This window comes from Pseudopodoces humilis, chromosome 1 (genome assembly GCF_049639895.1).
Source record: "Pseudopodoces humilis isolate 2021_Gansu_Grassland_sample_001 chromosome 1, ASM4963989v1, whole genome shotgun sequence".
Lineage (NCBI taxonomy): Eukaryota > Metazoa > Chordata > Aves > Passeriformes > Paridae > Pseudopodoces > Pseudopodoces humilis.
This window is the reverse complement of record NC_142200.1, coordinates 102978101-102997463: the sequence shown is the minus strand read 5'-3', so window position 1 is coordinate 102997463 and position 19363 is coordinate 102978101. Positions and strand designations below refer to the sequence as shown.

The window sequence follows — 19363 nt, the reverse complement described above, 5'->3', positions numbered from 1 at the left end:
AGATTTGAAATAATTCCAACAAATTCAAGTTTGACATCAGCTGATTGTTTATTTAAGTGTCCTATATCAGAGTAGGTTCCATTTGTTTTTGTACATCTTCAATGCAATAGACTTACAAGGTTCATTATGGTCTTAGAAAAAAAAATGAGCCAACAAAAGGCAACACATCTTGGTACCAATGACTGCCCTGGTACAGTTGAGAATAAAATCTGGTTCAAACTCTCATTAGACCAGCAGTGTCTTAATGGAACTCTGAAGTAAGAATGTAACAGCACTCCACTACTGTGCAAAAGAAGCCCAGATTGGCTTATTTTGTAGTAATAAAGAAATCCATGTACTGTACTCTAAAGTGTAATTTAATCCCAAAGCTCAGGTCTTAATTCACTGTCCCCATTCTCTGTGAGTCATGAACACAACCCAGCCATTGCTGGCCACAGAAGTTCATGTTCACACTTCATCCTTTTTAGAAGTGGTTTAAAATTTGCAGGGGGGAAATGGCAGTTCTGTCCAGTAGTAGCTTTTCCAACTGCTTTTTCATTTTCAGTAAACACAGGCCCTGAACTCTTAAAACACACACACACACACACACACAGAAAGTCAAACTTACACAAGAAAAGCTTTCTGAACTGTCAAGTAGTTTCTCTCAGATAATTAAATTGCTTAATATAAAAAAAGTTTATCTAATCGTCTAGCACTGAAAAACTAAAGATGAAAGCATGGCCTTAAGAGTTAATACGTAGATTTTTATCATCATTATTATCATTCAGACGTTGACAGCTTCTTAACCAAATGTGAAGAGTTTGGCTTTCTACATTTGAAAACCACAGGTCTGGTGTGGTTCAACTCCTGCCTACAGACTGATGAGCCCAGATGCTTTTCCCTAAAATGGGTGGGCCAAACTGAATTCCTTGCTCCATCCTGTTTTCCATTCATCTGTAGAAAAGCATGTGTGCTACACCCCTCCTCCTGGAAGCATCCTTTCCTTGCGCTCCACGGCGGTCCCAGAGGACACGGGGATGGCGTTGGCGAAAGCACCATGGATGGCTGTGGCAGCAGGTACAGTAGAGTGCACGGGCTCTGCCACAGTGGATTTCTTAACCCCGTTCAAGGCCGATGGCATCGGGCAGAACGTGCGTCGGCGACGGGCAAGCTTTGTAAGAGCAGAGTTCAACTGAACCAAGTCCAAAACTTGGGAAGTATATCTAGTTCTATGGGTATCTTGAGGTACTACCTTACCTTTTGACATTACCTATTAGCTCCTGTTACATAATTAAATATGAAGCTGAATCATGAAAAAGAACAAGCTGCTGTTTCACTGTAAGAGCTTATGATTATTTTGCATTTTTTGGTCAACATCTGCTAAAGCTGATTTGTCCTTAAACCTGATACTTGATCTGTGGTGTATATTACAGAACAGCAGGCTCAGTTCCTTGGCATGGCCCACGTTACAGCAGAACTTCACACCGAGTAGTGCTGACAAATGCAAATTAACTTCCAAGTTTCGTGAACTTCCACTGCGCAGCTGCTACGCTGCAATGCCCACATGTCTGACACGGTACCGCAGTTCTCATGCCAACAGAAGGAAGGAGTTACTAATACAGACCAAAGCATCACCAACTTAATCCACAGCTGCACATTACGTTAAGATTTTTACCTGGGGAAAAAAAACGCTTTTCTTGTCACAAAACTGGATGACCAAACACCACCATTAGGACTTGTCAGGAAACCGACTCCTTCCGCTGACTTGCTGTCCCATTCTTCAACCACGTTTTCTGTGTGGCTGCACTCACTGTCAGAGGATAATACAGCATCTGCAGAGGCGCTGTCCGCTCCCTCCGACCGATGGAGGGGGTGTTACTGGAGCAAAGTAAGCATGAACTTTCACGTGAGGTAGATGAGCCTGTGGGTGAAAAGGCTGCATTATCATGGGAGAGAAAGAACAGAATTGAAAAGAGAAGCAGCACACCTCAACTGTTGTGCCAGCAAACAGTATCTCATTAAGGTTAGTTAGCTATAAAGAAAGCATCTCCACAGTGGATACCTGCCAAGCTGTCTCCTTCCATGTAATTCTTGCCCTATCCAGCTAAGGCACACCAGCATCTGGGCACTCAGCTTACACAGGGCTCCCCCTGGTTCCCCAATAAAGCTCTGCATCAGGAGAGGCACATGTTCTGCTGCAGGGTGAGAGGGATGAACCCTGGCTACTGAGGGACAACTTGTCTGAACCTTGTCTCCCGTATTCCCACTGCTGTTCTCGTCCTGGAAAGCAGCATGAAATATAACTCTGCTTCTGCCCTCAATTTGAGTCACTATCACGCATGAGCTTTCCAGTTGCAAAAGTGTTTGGACACAATTTTGGATACGAAGCTGCAGGCAGGTTTAACTGCAAGGCTAAAACACTGCCCCCACAAGGCAGGTGGTCCCAGACCTAACAGGTGACATACACAGGGAAAAGGTTTGGGGCTGGATTCCCAGGCCTAAGGGCCCTACAGCCCACCAACTGAAATATCCATGCAGCTGTTTTACTATTGGCAATGTGTATTAACATATATTTTAGGATATATATATATGTATATAACATATTTTTAGGGTAAAGCATGCCACTACACCATCCTAAAAATGGAGGCCTGTATTTGAAAAAATACAGAAAGAAGAAGATAAGAGCTCATCATTCCAAGAGCAAAATGCCACAAGTCAGAACTGACAATTATTGCTGTTCATCCAGGGATGTTACACCATGGGGACCTAACAGAAGGACAGTCAGACTCTTGATCCAGCCTTCCTTGCCTGGGACACCTGTAGGACTCCTACAATCTCAAGCAGTACCAACAGTTCAGGCTTTTCCATGGAACAAGCCAGGAAACACATACTCTGATCCGTTTGATTCCAGCTCGTGTGACTTGCTGACAGTCGTACAGCTCAATTCTCTCCAGGTTGTGGCAGTTCTCCAGGTGTTCCAGAGTCACATCCGTGATGAGGAGACAGTTATCGAGCTCCAGCACCTGCAGCCTCTCGTGCCCACATGTGCTGTTGCTCAGGTGAAGAATCCCATCATCAGTGATCAGTTCACAGTGAGATAAGCTCTAAAACAGAGAGGCAAACAATTAACAACATCCTGCAGTCCTAAGCTGCTCGAGCCTCTGGACATCAGAAGCCCTCTTCAACCTCCTTCACTCCAGTGGTTAAACAGCTACAAATAATACACGGCTGAAATCCAGAGGAGTAAAAAAAGAAACTGCTTTACTTAACAAAACGGCTGTACTTGATTTTAACTTTGTTTCAAAACAAGCTGAGTCCCAAAACACATCACTGGCAAAACTCCTCGGGCCCCTTTGCTCTCTATGAATGTGGGAATTCTTTTTCAATTGTCCCACACAGTGCAAACAGCACTGTGCCAGAAACAACGTTAAAGGATGATGGAGAACATACGGGAATAGATGAGTGTGCTCAGGGGTTACTGTTTCACAGCTGCCATGTTCTCATGCATACACCGGGACCAAGCCTGTGCAAGTCCACATAGATAGAAAACAATCACAATGGACTGATTTGCCAAATAATGATTTCAAAAAAACCCAAGCCATGAACATTTGGCACCTCAGGCTGTACAGACAAAGAGCAATAAACATCTTGTACAGCTGCAGGAGCAGTCTTTTCTGCAACAGTCAGCATAATAAACCAAAAAAATCTGCTCCTCTTCAGCACATTTTTTTCACTCCCTTGAATTTCAAGAACACGGAAAATTATGTTGCATCTTAGGCAGTGGCACCACATAAAGCACTCTCCTCATTTCTTTAGGGAATTCATGACTTTTGGAGAAGCACGGATGATGACAACAACAGGAAACAGACATTCCTCAGAGGCGGCTTAAGAAACCACTCTTTGTCACCACTGAAATGAATGCTCTCAAGTCTTCCCCAGTGAAATGTGCAGGATCTGTGAACTCTACTCCTCTTGCCCTGGGCTCCGAGCTAGCGCCTTGCTTCATGCTCAGCCCTGTGTTTTGCCTGTACTTGTACCTAAGTCTAACAGTGCCTGAAGTAGCATTTCCCCCAAGCTGTCTTTTTCAGACAACAACTGATGAAGAAACACTTGTAGCAGTCCAAAAGCACTTAATAACTCAGAGCAAGCAAATAGCAAAAAAGGACCAATTGCTCCAAAGGACCTCCTGCCAATCCCCCAATGCTAACATGTAACCTTTCCCCTCTCTGGATACAACACATCTTTTCATTCCAGCCTGGGGACTTTCAGCCTTACTTCACCTCAGCTAGTCATGAGCATTTCCTTCCTGTTACCAGACACATAGGGTCTGTCCTGCTCTTTGAAACAATTTGCCCTCAACTTTTTTCGCCTTTGCTCTACAGAATGAGCAGGGAACCCAAGAAAGGCTGGGTGACAGGTCTGCATCTCCCCTGGAGTCTGATGGGAGCCGCCTCGGCAGCTTCCCTTCAGCTCCAGCTGGTCCAATTTTACACACCAAGTGTGAGCAGCCAGCAGGGACTCCAAGCAACACCAGGAGGACAAACTGTCTCCAAAAGACAGCGGAAATGAAGCGCTTACTCCTATCAACAATGTTTTAACTCCTGACACCCATTCAGGCAGTCTCTCAAGTCTTCAAACACGTCAGCTCTCTCCTGTAGATCCTTTCTCTGCGTACGTGCTCTGAACACTTGGTTTGGCTCAGAGCCTGGGAACAATCAGCAGCTGCAGGGTTAACCAACATTCATAACACACCTGCTCTTCCAAGGAAGGACACGAGGTTCTGTGAAGCTGTTGGCTAATTAGGAGTATTCCATCCCAGGAAGTAAGCAGCTTATAAAATCAGCTTTCCTGGGACGTGATATTTGGTACCGCAAGGACAATACAGGATGTACAGCCGAGTTAGTAGAACTTTGTAGAACAAATATGCCAAATTATACACACTCCATATTAAACCACAGGATTTTTGTGACTTCCTAAGCCAGCTAAAAAGCATTTATAATGTGGAATTTTACAAAGGCAATTGCTTGAAATTGTAAGAACAAAGACATATGGTCAAATTATTTTTTTGTTTTGTTAATACATACTAAATGCTGTGCATAAATCAATATTTTATGACATACTATGAGAACTTCACACACTGTGAAGAATTCAATTGTCTTCTCATCTTCAGAACTATTATGAGTACTTGACAGTTTCTCTACTAATTTAAATATACTATTAAATACTTTAACCAGAAATTACTTCTTAAGTACATTAAGCTATAAAGCACTCTGTTACTGAAGATTTGCCTATTTCCACCATCTACTGAGTCTCCAAACATGACAAAAGCAAATCCAAAGTTAATCTCTGCAACTCCAAAATGTTTGTTCCAACTGCAAATAAACTAAAGCACACCTTCAAAGAAGTTTGCAGGAAGCAAACTTGGATTGGAAGCAAAATTGGAAGCACCAAGATTAATTCATGCACTTATTTGGCACCTGCCTGTCTTGTCTTTTCCTGTAATTCTTAGCCACTGCTGTTCACACACAATCTCTAAGTATGCATCCTTCCTACCCACAGGTTATATATATAGATATATGTATATATATATATATACACACACTAAAGAAATTAAGTTATCCAGTTCCCTTGGAAAAGCTGGGATGTTTTACCAATGCCACACTTCCCTGTCCACGGGCAAACACACAAAGGCCAGCAGAGAGAAGCAGGCTCAGAAAAAAGTGCTTGGGATTTATGAGGTTTTATGGTATCTCTGTCGAAGCACTGACAGCACTGATACAAAAGATCTCTTGCAAGAACTGGCTGCAGCTGAGATTACAATACAAAAACGTGTCTCATGTAAATGGCTCCACATCTCCTGACAACTCATTTGGTTTAACATCAAGAATAATGGTTCAGAAATGAAGCTGGACAGTTGATAAGGAAAAATTAAAAAAACCCCAATATAAAATAGTGAACAAGCTCCTTTTAAAAGCCATCTTTCTTCATGTTGCTACCTTAGTAACACTGAGTAACACTAATCATAACACAATTTAATTAAGGAAGAAGAACACCTTCCTTTAATCCCATCTAAGAACAGATTATAAAGATACTTGTTCTCTCATGTAGCTCTAAGTAGTTATAACAAATCTACACTAAAGGACAACTGGCCTAAAGTACAGGAGCTCCTACTGTAAGAACAATCTGGCAATTTTAAAATATCTTGATTGAAGAACAGACAAATTTATGTTACCTCAAATTGGTTTTGATGATCTGAAAGATCTAAGCCACCACTCCCTAGAAAACAGTGCTTTTAAATCCAGCAAGCAGGGTACCCCACTCTCAATCCTCTCCAATTATGTTCAAAGGTCAAGTCCAAGGAAACATTCCATAATTTATTATGTAAATGTAGTCCTTGCAAAAAAGTGCTTGCATGCAAAACTGCTTACAGAGTGATTGCATTTGTCATCTCTGTGTGGTTTTGTTTATTCAGTATTTGATGTGAAGTGTCATACTCCCAAAGAAAACCATTACTGAACACATGAGAATATCCATAAAGGATCTAAGTGCTTTAAATTAAATCAGATATGTAAGGAATCAAATATGAAGGATGTTAATTGTAAAACAAAAGCTTTCTGGTTTTTACTCACAGATTTGGTAACATTTTTTTAATCACACAATGCATGTAAATATTTTAGAAGTAATGTGCTGCTTTTAGAATACTTAAAAAACTTGCACATATTTTGCACAGTGTCACTGTACATCAGGAATTATTTCTAGACACAGAGTGAACAGCCTGTGTCTGTACTGCAGGAGCTGTCTGTGTGTGCCATTTGGGGGGAGCATCAGAGGCCACAGACCAGGAGTTACACTTACCAATGCTTGCAGCTTAGGACAGTGTATGGAAAGTTGTATCAATGTGCTGTCAGTTATCTGGGAATAAAAGAAACCAAACGTCAGCCATAAGCAACAGACTGCAGAAGGGACAACCCTCAAATAAGGTATCTCTTCCTCTACCAGATGAGGGTTCTGTTATTTCTGGAAACAACCCATCACCTGTTACCCTCCAAGTATTTCCCTGTCTAGAGTTTCCCAATAATTATTTTTATTTCCTACCATAAGCACAACACTATTTATAAAAACCAAAGAACATCTAGATGAAGGCGTTAATGTACTGCATTACACTGGACATTCAATATTCCTTTTCATATTAAATCTCACCAAAACACACTCTTCCAAGTCCATCTTCTCCAGCTCATGGCAATTCTACAATAAACAAAAAATGAACAGATAAACAAGAAATTAAATAAAACAAAATCATGCACAGGACTTGTAATATGGGACAGCACAGCTTGCAAGAGGAAACTGTGATCTAAATCCCTTCAAATATTTGATCACCATCAAAAGACAAAAAAAACCTGTTAAAATAAACAGATAAATTAATAAGCAATACCGCACCTCCCTCTGAAATGTCTAGATTTCAGCCTTTCTCCTATGAAGTGAAATGTCTCCTCCTTGTCCTGTAAGGTTTGAACAGGATATACCAGTGCTCAGCATCCCTGCTTCCCTGCCCCCCTCACTCCAAACCCATGGTATTTACAGCCCATGCACTAAAGCACACACATGAATCCAACTTCTGCATTTATCAGCTGCACCTAACTCATCTGTAATACTCTTAAGCCCATGGCACATTTCTCTTCGTTGTCATACACTAGCAAGAAGCCTTAAAACCAAACTGCTTTGCCAATGAATGCTGAAAATACTAAAATAGGGTCTACTTTAATGGTGGAGGGAAGCTGCATGTTACACCTACACAAGCAATTTTCTCAGCAACATTCTGAGAGACCCCCAGCAAGTTTTCAGAAATGTTTTCAATATATGATCATGACTAATTTCAAGAAAAGGATGTAACCTTGTGACCTTGCAGCAGACCACACAGTGCCAAACCTCGGCTCAATTCCCAATCTGTTTTTCCCAGGAACAGAAAAAAAAAGGGTTTAAGAGCAGGCTTGAGGTGACTACCAAGAGCCTGAGGATGTAGTGCTGGACAATCAGAAAACCACTTTAACCCCTCTGGCTACCAAAAAGAACCATTTTCATTCAGATTAAGTATCAGCAGCATAAATCCCATTTACAGAGTATAATTTTTGCATTCAGATTTCCTAACCAGCAAGCACACAAGTCTAATATGAAGCATTTGATACCACCAATATGCTTACTGTACATATTTACAGCATGAATCAGGGCACAAGTGCTTTTAGTTTATAATGTATAATGTAAGTGTTCTTTAATTTAGAGTTATCTTCAGAACAATCTATTATACACTGATTTTTTTATGTAGCTATCACAAGGGCCATCAATATAAAGGAAATTTGGCTAGAATACATGACATGAGTTTAGACTTGTGTTAAGTGTAATAAATACAGCTGAAACAAATGGAAAAAGAGAGGGAAAAAAGTGAAAAATGCAGTGATAGACAGTAAATTAGATCAAGTTGCCGATCTAAGTATAATCCAGAAATAAAATAGCTTTTTAGTCCCCTCCTCCACTGGCTTATTTCTACTTTAATTTTCCTCTTCTCATATTGCTTCCCAGCAGGACTACATCAATTCACAGCTGCTCGGCAGCAATGAAACAGGGCAAGCTGTAACCTTCTGAAACGACCCTTACCCGTGCGAGAAGGGTAAACCCAGCATCTGTGAGATGTGAACATCTTGCAGCTTCTAAAATCCTGGAAAAGTTTTAAATGTTAAAGAAAACATTAACATAGAGAAAAGCAAAAGCATTTGAGATACAAATCTGTCTTCTGCAACTTAACAGTTCTCAATAGCTAAAGTATGTTTACATATACACATATACACCCTCCCTGCCATTTTTCACTGTGATTTGAAATTAAAAACCAGACTTTTAATCCAGTCTATCAGAAGATTCTGACAGTCACAGAATATTTAGTGGAAAAAAATTATTCACAATTAGAGCAATTTTAAACTCTTGTTTCACTAAAAGCATAGAGACCAAGTTTTCTCACATGTTATCTAAGGAAAAATATGGGAAAATAAACCCTGAGTTAAAGAAAGTTGCATCTAAAACCTGTTACCTAAACACAGGCTGCTGGGAAACCACAAAACTGAGAAAGTGCTCACTAGAAATCCCCTCAGAGCCTCTGCATGAAGCACAGTGAAGCAAGTTACCAGAAGGCAAGGAACTAAAAATCTCCAAGCCCACAGTAAGAACAAACTATATCAACAGAACTTTAAAGAAAATGACAGTGTTTTGGAAAGATAATCCTGACATTCTTCCAAGAGGCACTGGGAAGCAGTACTGGCAAAAAACCCCAAAAGGTCAACTGCCCCAGACAACACCACTAGTATGCACACCAGGACTCCATCCCACTAAAGATTTGTTGTTGTTTTCTTTGCCCTTTTTTAATGAACACTTTCCTTTGCAGGTGGAGTGAGTATGAAGATGAATAAAGGGAAACCATAGTGCCGTGGGATGAGCAGCACAAACTAAATGCAACCACAGCAACCACTGCTGCTATACCAGAGCTGGTGGGGAGAAGGCAGGGAAAGAGGGACAAAAGAATTTTTTGTGGCACTACTGAGAGGCCTCTAGATCCTTCCACTGGCTTAGGAGGTCATTAGAACACTCTCTCTCTTGAGAGAAAGTGCAAAGGGAAAAGCCACACTGGGTGCATGAACTAATTACAACCACAGTTGTACAGGATGTGGGGCTCTGACTATGACTTTGCAGGATCAGCCTCTTCCAAGCCAAAAGCAAGAGGACAGCCAATTTAGAGCTGAGCAGCCCCACAGGCTTGAAAAGCCACTTTAAGAGTTACAGTCTTCAACAAGGTTCAGAAGTATGAGGGAAACTCAAGCCAAGTAAAAGACAGGCACCTCTTCCCAAATAGATGGTTCTAATATCTCTGGGACTTACTTTACAGACCCACATTCAGGAATTCTGTGCCCTTCCATCAAGGGCAGTTAGCAGCCTATCATAAAATACTCTCAGCTACTCTAAAAATTGCCTATAATACCAAATAGGAAGGGGAGAAACACCAACACCACAAAAAAACCCCTCATGATTCAGGTCACATTTGTCACCCTTCTAACTCCTTTCATCTCCTACTTTCTACAAACCCCATCTCATTACATAGTTGACTTTAAAGAGGGGCTGGAGAGGGAATGACATCTGCAATGATATCCAAAATAGTGAGGATGCTACTTCCTGCACACCCAGTTGAAAAGACAACTATAGAAACAGAAGAATAAGAAACCAGAAGATAAGCAGCTCTAGCTTTCCTGAAACTGGGTGTGCAGACAGTCAGGGCAGGAGAATGGGAGTGAGCTGTATACACACATGCTGCATCAATCAGGCCCCAGAATGAAAAAACAGGTGGGAAGGCACTGGGCAGCATGGAAATAATGAGCAAAGTTCTAATTTTTGCTTTTGTTTTAGTGATTGTGCTTAAATACAGAGGGCTCTTTTTTCCTGTAATAGCTGACATGAATTTCCCACCCAGTGATTTGTGAAAAAGTAGCTAACATAGGAGCTGATGAGGCAAAATGATATTCAAAGCAGATTCTCCACTCTTATGAAGAAATGTTCTCCAAGACAGAGTTGCATTCATCACCAACAGCTGCTTTTTGGGCACACCTGGAATGTCTCTGCACTCAGCACCTCCCTCCTCCTGTGGAATAGCAGCTGGTGGGGCTAAAAGGAATATGATCCTAACTTTCACAGCCCCACCCAAAGACTTTCATGGTTCACAGGTGCTCTTCTTGACAAGCCTTGCCAAAATACCTACAAGTAGTTTAGCATTAAAAAGTGCTAATAAAGGAAAAAAGAGAGAAGGTACCAAGGACCTGAAAGAGCAAATGCAAAGAGGGATGACATGACACCTGTATGCTGATGTGAGATAAGAAATATAGCTGAAGAGACTGCTGAAAGCTTGGCCTAAATCTTTGTCCAAGGAGATATTTGTGACTGGTAACAACTGAATCAGGGAAATGCAGCAGTATTATGGAAAGCAGCATAGATACATATAGAACTTCAAGATCCTGAAGTGAAGTGAGAGTAACACAGCACAGAAAATACTCAAAAATTTCCTAACAGGGCCAGCAAGTCCAACAGAGGCAGCAGAGTTTTCTTTCACACTCAACACTGAAATATTCATAAGGTACAGAACAAGTGTGGAATTACATTTCCCTTTGATTTCCAACATAATTTTTATCAACTACTTTCCATCCATGATCCCCAAAGTCTAGCTGTAACCAGCTGTATCCTTTGTTCTTCCAACGTGCAGTAATCCTCAGCAGTAATCACTGCAAAGCGTCGTTTTCTTTCTCTCTGCTGTTCCTCATTACAGGAGGAGAGCAGCGGACGCCTTCCCCCTTGTGGCTGACAGTTTTCCTACCCAAGTCGAAACAATTCCTGGTGCCCTTGGAAAGAATTGCACAACTAACAGCAGTTTAGACCTCCTTTTATTTCCCATCTGAGATGCTAATAGAGAAAATGAGAGAAATGCTGGAAAAAGACCAGCAATAACAGCACAGCTTTCTAGGGAATGCCAGTAAGCGGTGCCAAAAGACTCCTAAGCCCCTAATAAATATGAACAGGTCCCTGTTCAAAGACAAAGGGGACTGTCAGCCTGGAATTGTCTTAAGGACAGGTCTTCTACACTAACAAAAGCTCTTTTTCACCCATTCAGCTAAAGAAACACTGTGTGTCAGCATATGGTACACTGGCATTTGAATGCAGCATCCCCTAAATTTTACAAACTACTCATTCCTCCACTATCTGTGACTTAAGGATGACAAGTTCTGACTCCTGCATGTTATTGTCATAAATGGCAATTTGTCATCCAAAAATCTTGTCTTTTTTTTTTAATTTACATCAAAATTAGAAGTATTATCTGTCTCTACAATATAATCTGCATAATCAGGGAGCTGCTGATGGTTTTTGGTTTTAAAGTCCACCATAACACATGTTTGCACACAGTGTGGAAGTTTATATTATCTTTAACTGATAAGCCCCTATTGTTCAAAACATCTCTCATAAATATCAGTCCTCAATGCTTGCAAAAATGTGAGCACACTTTATTTCAGAGGTTAAGAACACCAGGCTGTACTGCAGAGCATATTAAAAGCACTTTTATTATAAAAACTTTAAATATAATAATCAGATATAATTTAGCTATTTTTTGTAATAAAAATAAAACTACATCAGAGTACAAACATCACAAGACACAACACAACCACAGATATTTTTAGCTTTTAAAGAAGTAATGGGCTTTTTATCTTCTTTTTTTCTCACTTGTAATTAGTACTTAAAATATTTAGCTAGAAGCACAGAATTGAACTGCTGGGTTCAGCACATCTTATTTGTTATATATTAACTCTTGTTTTTCTGATATACAGTGAACTACATTAATATGAAGCTACAGAGGACCAGCCCTCAAGTTTATGTACTCGTAATTTAATGTTTTGGTTGCAAATGCAACTCATCTTCCAAAGTGGATTTCTTAGATCAGGCCAGTGAGAACATGACATACAACACACTCATGACATACTTACTTCAGCCTTGGACAGTTCAGACCAAGTGCTGTGAGAGAAGCATCTGTCAGGTTGCTACAGCCTGAAACACAGAGTGACTGCAGTCTATGGCATCCTCTACAGATTTTCACAATGCCTTCATCTGAAATTTGCTGCAACACAGAAGAAGGCTGAAGTTACTTCTTTATCAAGCAATCAGCCAAGAAAAAAACTCAAGACACTGCTACTGAACTGCTACTATCACACCATATAACCAAGGCAACCTGGATTTTCAACCAAAAAATACAGTTGTGAAACCACATAAAATGATAACACTGAAGATAAATCAACATTTACAATCCCTACTTAATTATGTATTTTTCCATAGACCATTAGTCCTACTCTAAGGCATTCTGAAGCACAGAGTTGTTTGTTGTTGTCTTCCTCTTTCACTTTGCTTTTGTTTTATAATTTTTTACTTTTTTTTTTTTTTTTTTTAAATTGTGCTCACTTCTTATATATTGCTGGGGTTCATGTCTTTTGTTCAAGTGACTGTGTAAATCTGGGAACAGTGCAAAAGAGAGCTTAAAGCATCATAGCAGGAGACAAAAAAAAAAGTACCTAATTTGCATTGGAGCAGTAGGATCCAAATGCAAAATCCTTCACCTACTGATAATTTTTGAAGCAAGAGTTAGAGGGAAACAATTACATATAATCCATTCTTTATGGAAGGTAAGGGTAAAAGCCAGATTTTGCCCTACCCTATACAGCTGTCTTTAGATGAAAGATTTAACTCAAAAGAGGACTTTTCATTTCTCAGTAACATTTTGTAGTAGATATTCTGTAAGGAGTAACTCCAAATTTAGAATATGAGTGAGTAAGTTTTCTCTCTAAAACAGGAACTGTAAGAAATAGCCCCACTGCACACAAAATAGCAACAGGAACTGGATTACTGTGTGTGTGCAAAAACGATTTTGTTTACAAGTCTCCTGTTCTGAAAAAAGCTCTCTCCTCCTCCTCCTAACACTATGAAATTAATTTTTCTGCTGTGGGGAACAGGTTGTTTTATTTCCTGGCTTAATAATACTCTTGCAATAGTAGCAAAGACCCTCACTGTATTTTTAATAGAAAATACACAAGCCTTGTATGAGCCCCTCATTTGAGTAAGCTCATACAACTGTAGCATATTTCTGATACTATTATCACAAAAATATCCTTTCCAAGATGAAAACAGGGTGAGAAATAGCAGTAGCTCAGCACAAAGGCAGGTTGCCTTATGATCCCCCCTCCCTAGCCCAGCACTTTTTAATATCAGAAGTTTAGATTTGCAACTAGGTCAGTCAAATTACTTTCATCAGAAAACAGAAGTCTTGGTTTTTTTTCAGGGATACAGAAGGATTTGTATAATCTACAGGCAGAAGATAAGTTTTGGAGTTCTGTCCAAATCAGACAGGTACTTCTAGATTCAACTTTCCAAAATCATGTTATTTTCTGGAACTGTTCTGTTTCCTTTGAAAAATACTCATGACACTGTTACTGGGAAAAGGGACTGCTTTGAAGGCTATGTAAATTTTATGCTGCTATAAAAAGCCCTCAAGTCACATATGAAAATTTTCCAGTCTGAAATTGCTTGTGATTTAAATGCCCATATCATTGTCAAGAAAGAAAAGTGTTTGAAAAATGCCAGCAAGTTTCTAAAAATCTTTCTCTTAAGATGGAACCTTTCAGATGTGCAGTTTCCAAAGCTAATACAACTTCATTCCATAGCTGCTGGAGCTGGCCTGGCATTTTTACAGGGCCCACAAAACAGAGTCACTAGAATTACAGTGGGGGGTCATATAAAGCAAAAGGAGACCTGCTGTGTAAAAATCCCTTTGATCATATGGAGCCTGGATGCTTCTGGAAGTGTGCTTCCAAGCCATAGTAAGCAGGACACACCTCCAGTGAAATACAGCTCTAGAGCACAATATTAGGTAGGACACACAGACTGGCAACTCAAAAAACTCAAAGGAAAAAAATACTTTCCCTTGGGAGGTTTTTTGGTTTGCACTACATAAGAACAAACATCCTGACCAAGGGAAAGTTCTGGTGCACTTCTGTGCCAGTGCCACTGTTAAGTGGGGGAGATAAGAACTAATTATTATCAGACTTCTTGAGATCCTTCCACAAAAGCAGTCAGAAAGGCTGGCCTTGATCTATCTCATTAGTCCCAGGCAAAACACAACAGAAAAAGAACATGTGAGAAGGACAGCAAAAGGAAGAGTAAGAGGGGAAGAAATTGCTTACAGACCTTATTTAAGTGTGGTTCTGACAAAAAGAAGGAACTTCCCTTCACTGCTGTTATCTTTAAGTGCCCAGCTTCAGTGGGCACCTACATTCAGACTGAAAAATTCTCTTTCACTAAACATCTAGTTCATGGAAGCTCAAGCTTTGTATTTGTATAGTTCTTATTTTCTGCAATTTTAATGTAACTTTTAATAATCCCTAACACTCAAAAATATTCAACACTTTAAAAAAATCTATTAGGTTTAATCTTAACAAAAAATGTTCCCATGCCACATTCGTTCTGGAATAATCTGTAAAACAGATTTGAAAGTTTTGCAGGTTTTTATGATACCTTTTAGCAACAAAACTAGAAAACTTTTCAAAAACAAGCAAACAAAAGTATAATTTCATTATTCAACTCTGCATGCCTGAAACAATGAAATTCTAATTTATTTCAATATCTTTTAAGGCTTAATTGCAGGGAAAGAATAACTTAGATATATTTAAAATCTAAAAGAAGGCCTTTCCCATTCCTGAAAAGTCACATCAGTAACATTGAAAAAGAACCAGAGCAAAGAAAATTTGTGTTCTCTATGTAGAATTAAAAGTTCATGAATGATTCCCAGGCATTTCATTACTAATGAATGTGTTCTCCATTAATATTGAAAAGACATGCCCTTCTGCCACTTAAGACAGCTCTGAATCATTTTCAGCTATGATGCCATTACATTTTACTCTCTATTATGGAGCCCAGAACATGACTTCTGCTCAATTAGAAACCTAAGAATTATCAATAGACCAAAATGCTATACAGTTAATGAAATTTGAATGAATGCAGTTAATTCTTACTCTGGAGCTTACCACAGTTAGAAGATGTAATGAGGGGGAAAAAAGCCCAACACTTCATGTCAAAACTCAGCTGTAGAAACAACCAGCTCATTTAAAGCTACTATTCCACACAAAATCCTGTAAACTGCAGAAATGTACCATCTTACTTAAGTGTAAAGCAGATCAATTCACTAGCATTCAAAAATTATTTCTGATTTTTAAAGAATGTACCTTTGGAAGTTTCAAATACTTACTGTACACGATTGCAAATTCAGGATTACAAGCTCATGACAGTGATTTTGAATGTGTTTCAACGCTTCATCTTCTAACTGGATTTATTAATTAAATTGGACATAGGAAAAGAAACAAGAAATTAAAAGCACAGCAAAGCAGCCCAAAAAATGTACACATCTTGCAATATGGAACAAAATACTATAACAAAAATGACATCTTTTAATTCATGGAGATTTCAAAAACCCAAAATAAAATTTTATTCCTAAAGGATCGCCCAAGCAATTATGTACCTGTGTGCAACCTCTAAGAAATAGAGCTTTTAGTCCACTACACCCTTTCACCAGTGCTTCAATACCATCCTTCGTAATCTGATCACACCAGGAAAGATTCAAATGTTCCAGATTTCTGCAACCCTCACTGGGAGAATTAAAAAAATACATAAAGTTAAATCCAGCCTTCAAATAGTCATAACAGTGGGAAACCCAAATTAAACACACTGTTAGAAATTAATGATAGCCAGTGGACTGTGCCAGGCCTCCACAGAAAAGTCATGAGAAAAGACCACACACAAGCACCACAGTCTACACCCCAGAAGTCCTAGATATAGAATACAGCCAGTGCTGATTCACAGTATAAAGGTTCAGCACCAATTTTTTAACTTTATTAAATGCTGAGCAGCTCTTTAAACACTTTTCTTTAACACAGAACACTGAATATTCTTACCTTAAGCCTTTTAAAGAACTGTTTGTAATGGCTACGCAGGATGTCAGATCCAGATGTTTCAGCTTGGAACAGAATCTGCTAAGACTGTAACACGTGCTGCAAAACAGCAGACACACTAAAAATACCTTCAGCTACTTCTTTTTCCAAATTTTCCCATCAATCAAAAAACCTCTTTGACTTACCTGTCAGTGATTTTTGTGCACCCATTCAGATTTAAGTGTTCGATGTTTCTGCAGTTCTGTGCAAAGGTCCTAAAACAGCAACAAAAAGCTGAATTAATATAATGTCCTAGTGCAATGCAGTCACTAGAGAGCGCTCTGTCCCGTACCTCCTCCCACCTTGGTCAAAAAAGCCTGATCTTCAAACCCCAGAGCAACTGCAAAGTATTGCTCAAATTCATCTGTCTCAGTGGTTGCTTCTTCCTTTTCCTATCTAAGACCAGTTTCTGACCTTAGGAAAGTGTTCTTTCTCTCTCAAACACCACTTGGGCAAGGTGGTTATTTCTGTCATATATAACTTGCTTCAAATACTGTAACAAAAAACTCAAAGGGCATAAACAGAAAGCTTCAGGTGTTACATCAGTTAAACATTAGGCTTCTGGGGAGAGTTTTTGCACATCTCATTACTGAAGCCTTTGCAAGTCTTAATAAGGCGCTTGCTCCCACAGCAAATGGAAAGGGACACACCTGGTGCAATACCAAAGTGTAACCTAAGCCTACTGAACCATCAGTGGAAAGCTCTGTAGACTGCAAATTGCTTCTTCATTATTTAAAAAAATTAAAAAGTATCAGTGTGCTCTACTAGGTATGAACTTTAAGGAAGATTGGAGCTACTATACTGCTGAGAGCCTGTATGTATCATGATACTAATTACCCTGAAGAAATACATAAACTTTCTTTTCATCTGTGCAAAGTAATATTTGTAAGATGCACTGCATTTCAGAACACTGTTTTTACACCCATGTTTCCTTCAGATGGACTTTATTGGCAGCAGGGAAGGAAACACACAAAAACAATTTGTCTGGAGTCTTGCCCTGGTTAACAGATCTGACTACATGCTCAGCTGGTAACATCTTCTGGCTCTCCAGTGTGAATTGAAAACAATGGAAAAAAATCCCAGCAAGCAGTTATACTGGTGAGAGTTTACACTTGAATTCTCAAAACAGCTATTCCAAAATTCATATACTGGAGGAAGATTTACAGTCAAGACACCCTTCAAATCACTTGGAAAGATGTTACACTTTGGAGGAACAGCAAACTGCCTCTGAGATTCAAGTATGGGGCATGTCCTGACAGACCTGCCACAAAAATTCAGTGCTTACAGAACCAACACCTACATCAGTAATTGGTTATTTTACTCAAAAGTTGATGTAGAGGAAGGATAAATAGAAAAATTACTATCACCCACAAAACTAGTCTATCTGGAAACAACTAAACACAAATAGCCTTAGAGCAAAAATCACTTTCAGAACAAGTACCTGAAAATTAATGCTGCATTTACACTAGAATTTACTCTAGAGACAAAAGTCAATGAATTGACTTACTTGTAAATTTTAGAAATAGCTAAGGGTCAGAGGACACTAGTTTAATGTCCACTGCTTAACAAAATCATTGTGCTTATATTTTCCACTTAAGAATGGTCACACTACATCAGACTGAACACCATCCAGCCCAGACTCCAGGGAGAGAGGAGGAAACCGTAAGTGCAAAAGGCCAGACCCCAAAGCCTTCCTCCAAATGTTCTTTGAGCTCTAAAGCACTTGTGGTTTAGGGACCATCAGCTGGAGGTAGGATCTTTGGATTTAAATACTCACAGAAATATCTGGAGGAACCTGGCTAAACAGTTTGCATTGGAAAAAGCTTCTGTGGATTCAAACATTCTTCTGGGAACAAACTGCACAGTTCAGCTCATACACTGTGAAAGAAGGGTCACTGTCCTCTCTAGAGCCTCCCAAGATGTGTCTTGTTGCCTGCCTGTTCTTATTTAGACCAGGAAGAGAATCCCAGATGTTTTCTGATTTTGTAGGCACTTAATTGTATTCATCTTTATCCTTTCTCCAATTGCTAGGGTCATCTCTTGGACAGACTAGATGATAAACAATAAAATGACCACTAATCTTGATAATCTGACTGTTGTAGGATCCCAGAGTATTGTCTGAAAACATTTTAACCACTTGAAAATATCAATCAATGGAAGAAAAAGATGTTTCAGGAAAGCACAGCTTTAATTTCTTAGTTAATTTCTGGAAAATAACAGAAGCTATATTTTGATCTCAAAGTGATCACTCATTTAATCAGCATTAAGGCATTTAGTACTTATCTAAGTATCCCATTTTGGTCATCAGTCAGGACTCAGAAATACAAATAGGCATAACAGTAATCTAATTGCATTTAGGCACATTAGGAAACAAGTGATGTCTTAATAGAGAATTTTACTTACTTTAAAGAGGAGTCTCCAACACCAAGACATCCTCTCAGACTAAGCTGTCTCAGGAACCCACCACACCTTTTTGATATATTTTCCACAACACGACCCTTAAACCAAATAAAAGGAAGATTTAGCTGAGTTTTATTCTGACATAATATCCTAACCAAATTAAAAATCCCAGGAGTTAAGACTAGCCTCAGCTATACGCCACTAGAACTACAACTCTTTGAATTTCTTTTGCTGCTTTAAGAAAGAACAGTTACCTGTTGAGAATCTCCACTCACACTCAGGTGCTATTCAATTCAATCTTTAATTCTCTCTTCTTCCTTCAATCACACAGAGCTCAACTTTTTGTCACAGCAGACTTTACCCACTAAGACTACTAAAATGAG

General features: G+C 39.4%; 1 protein-coding gene across 1 annotated transcript; it reads right to left on the bottom strand.

Annotated features, from left to right (window-relative positions):
* Window positions 1–29: 29 nt before the first annotated feature.
* On the bottom strand, window positions 30–19078 carry FBXL2 (F-box and leucine rich repeat protein 2). The gene is made up of 11 exons (XM_088065090.1): window positions 18984–19078; window positions 16727–16795; window positions 16545–16659; window positions 16112–16238; window positions 15842–15916; window positions 12537–12667; window positions 8629–8689; window positions 7180–7224; window positions 6835–6891; window positions 2871–3083; window positions 30–1900 (listed from the first exon to the last, which is right to left on the bottom strand). The coding sequence occupies exons 2-11, from the start codon at window positions 16749–16751 to the stop codon at window positions 1793–1795; spliced, it is 957 nt and encodes a 318-aa protein (XP_087921216.1). The 5' UTR covers window positions 16752–16795; window positions 18984–19078; the 3' UTR covers window positions 30–1792.
* Between the last annotated feature and the right edge of the window lie 285 nt (window positions 19079–19363).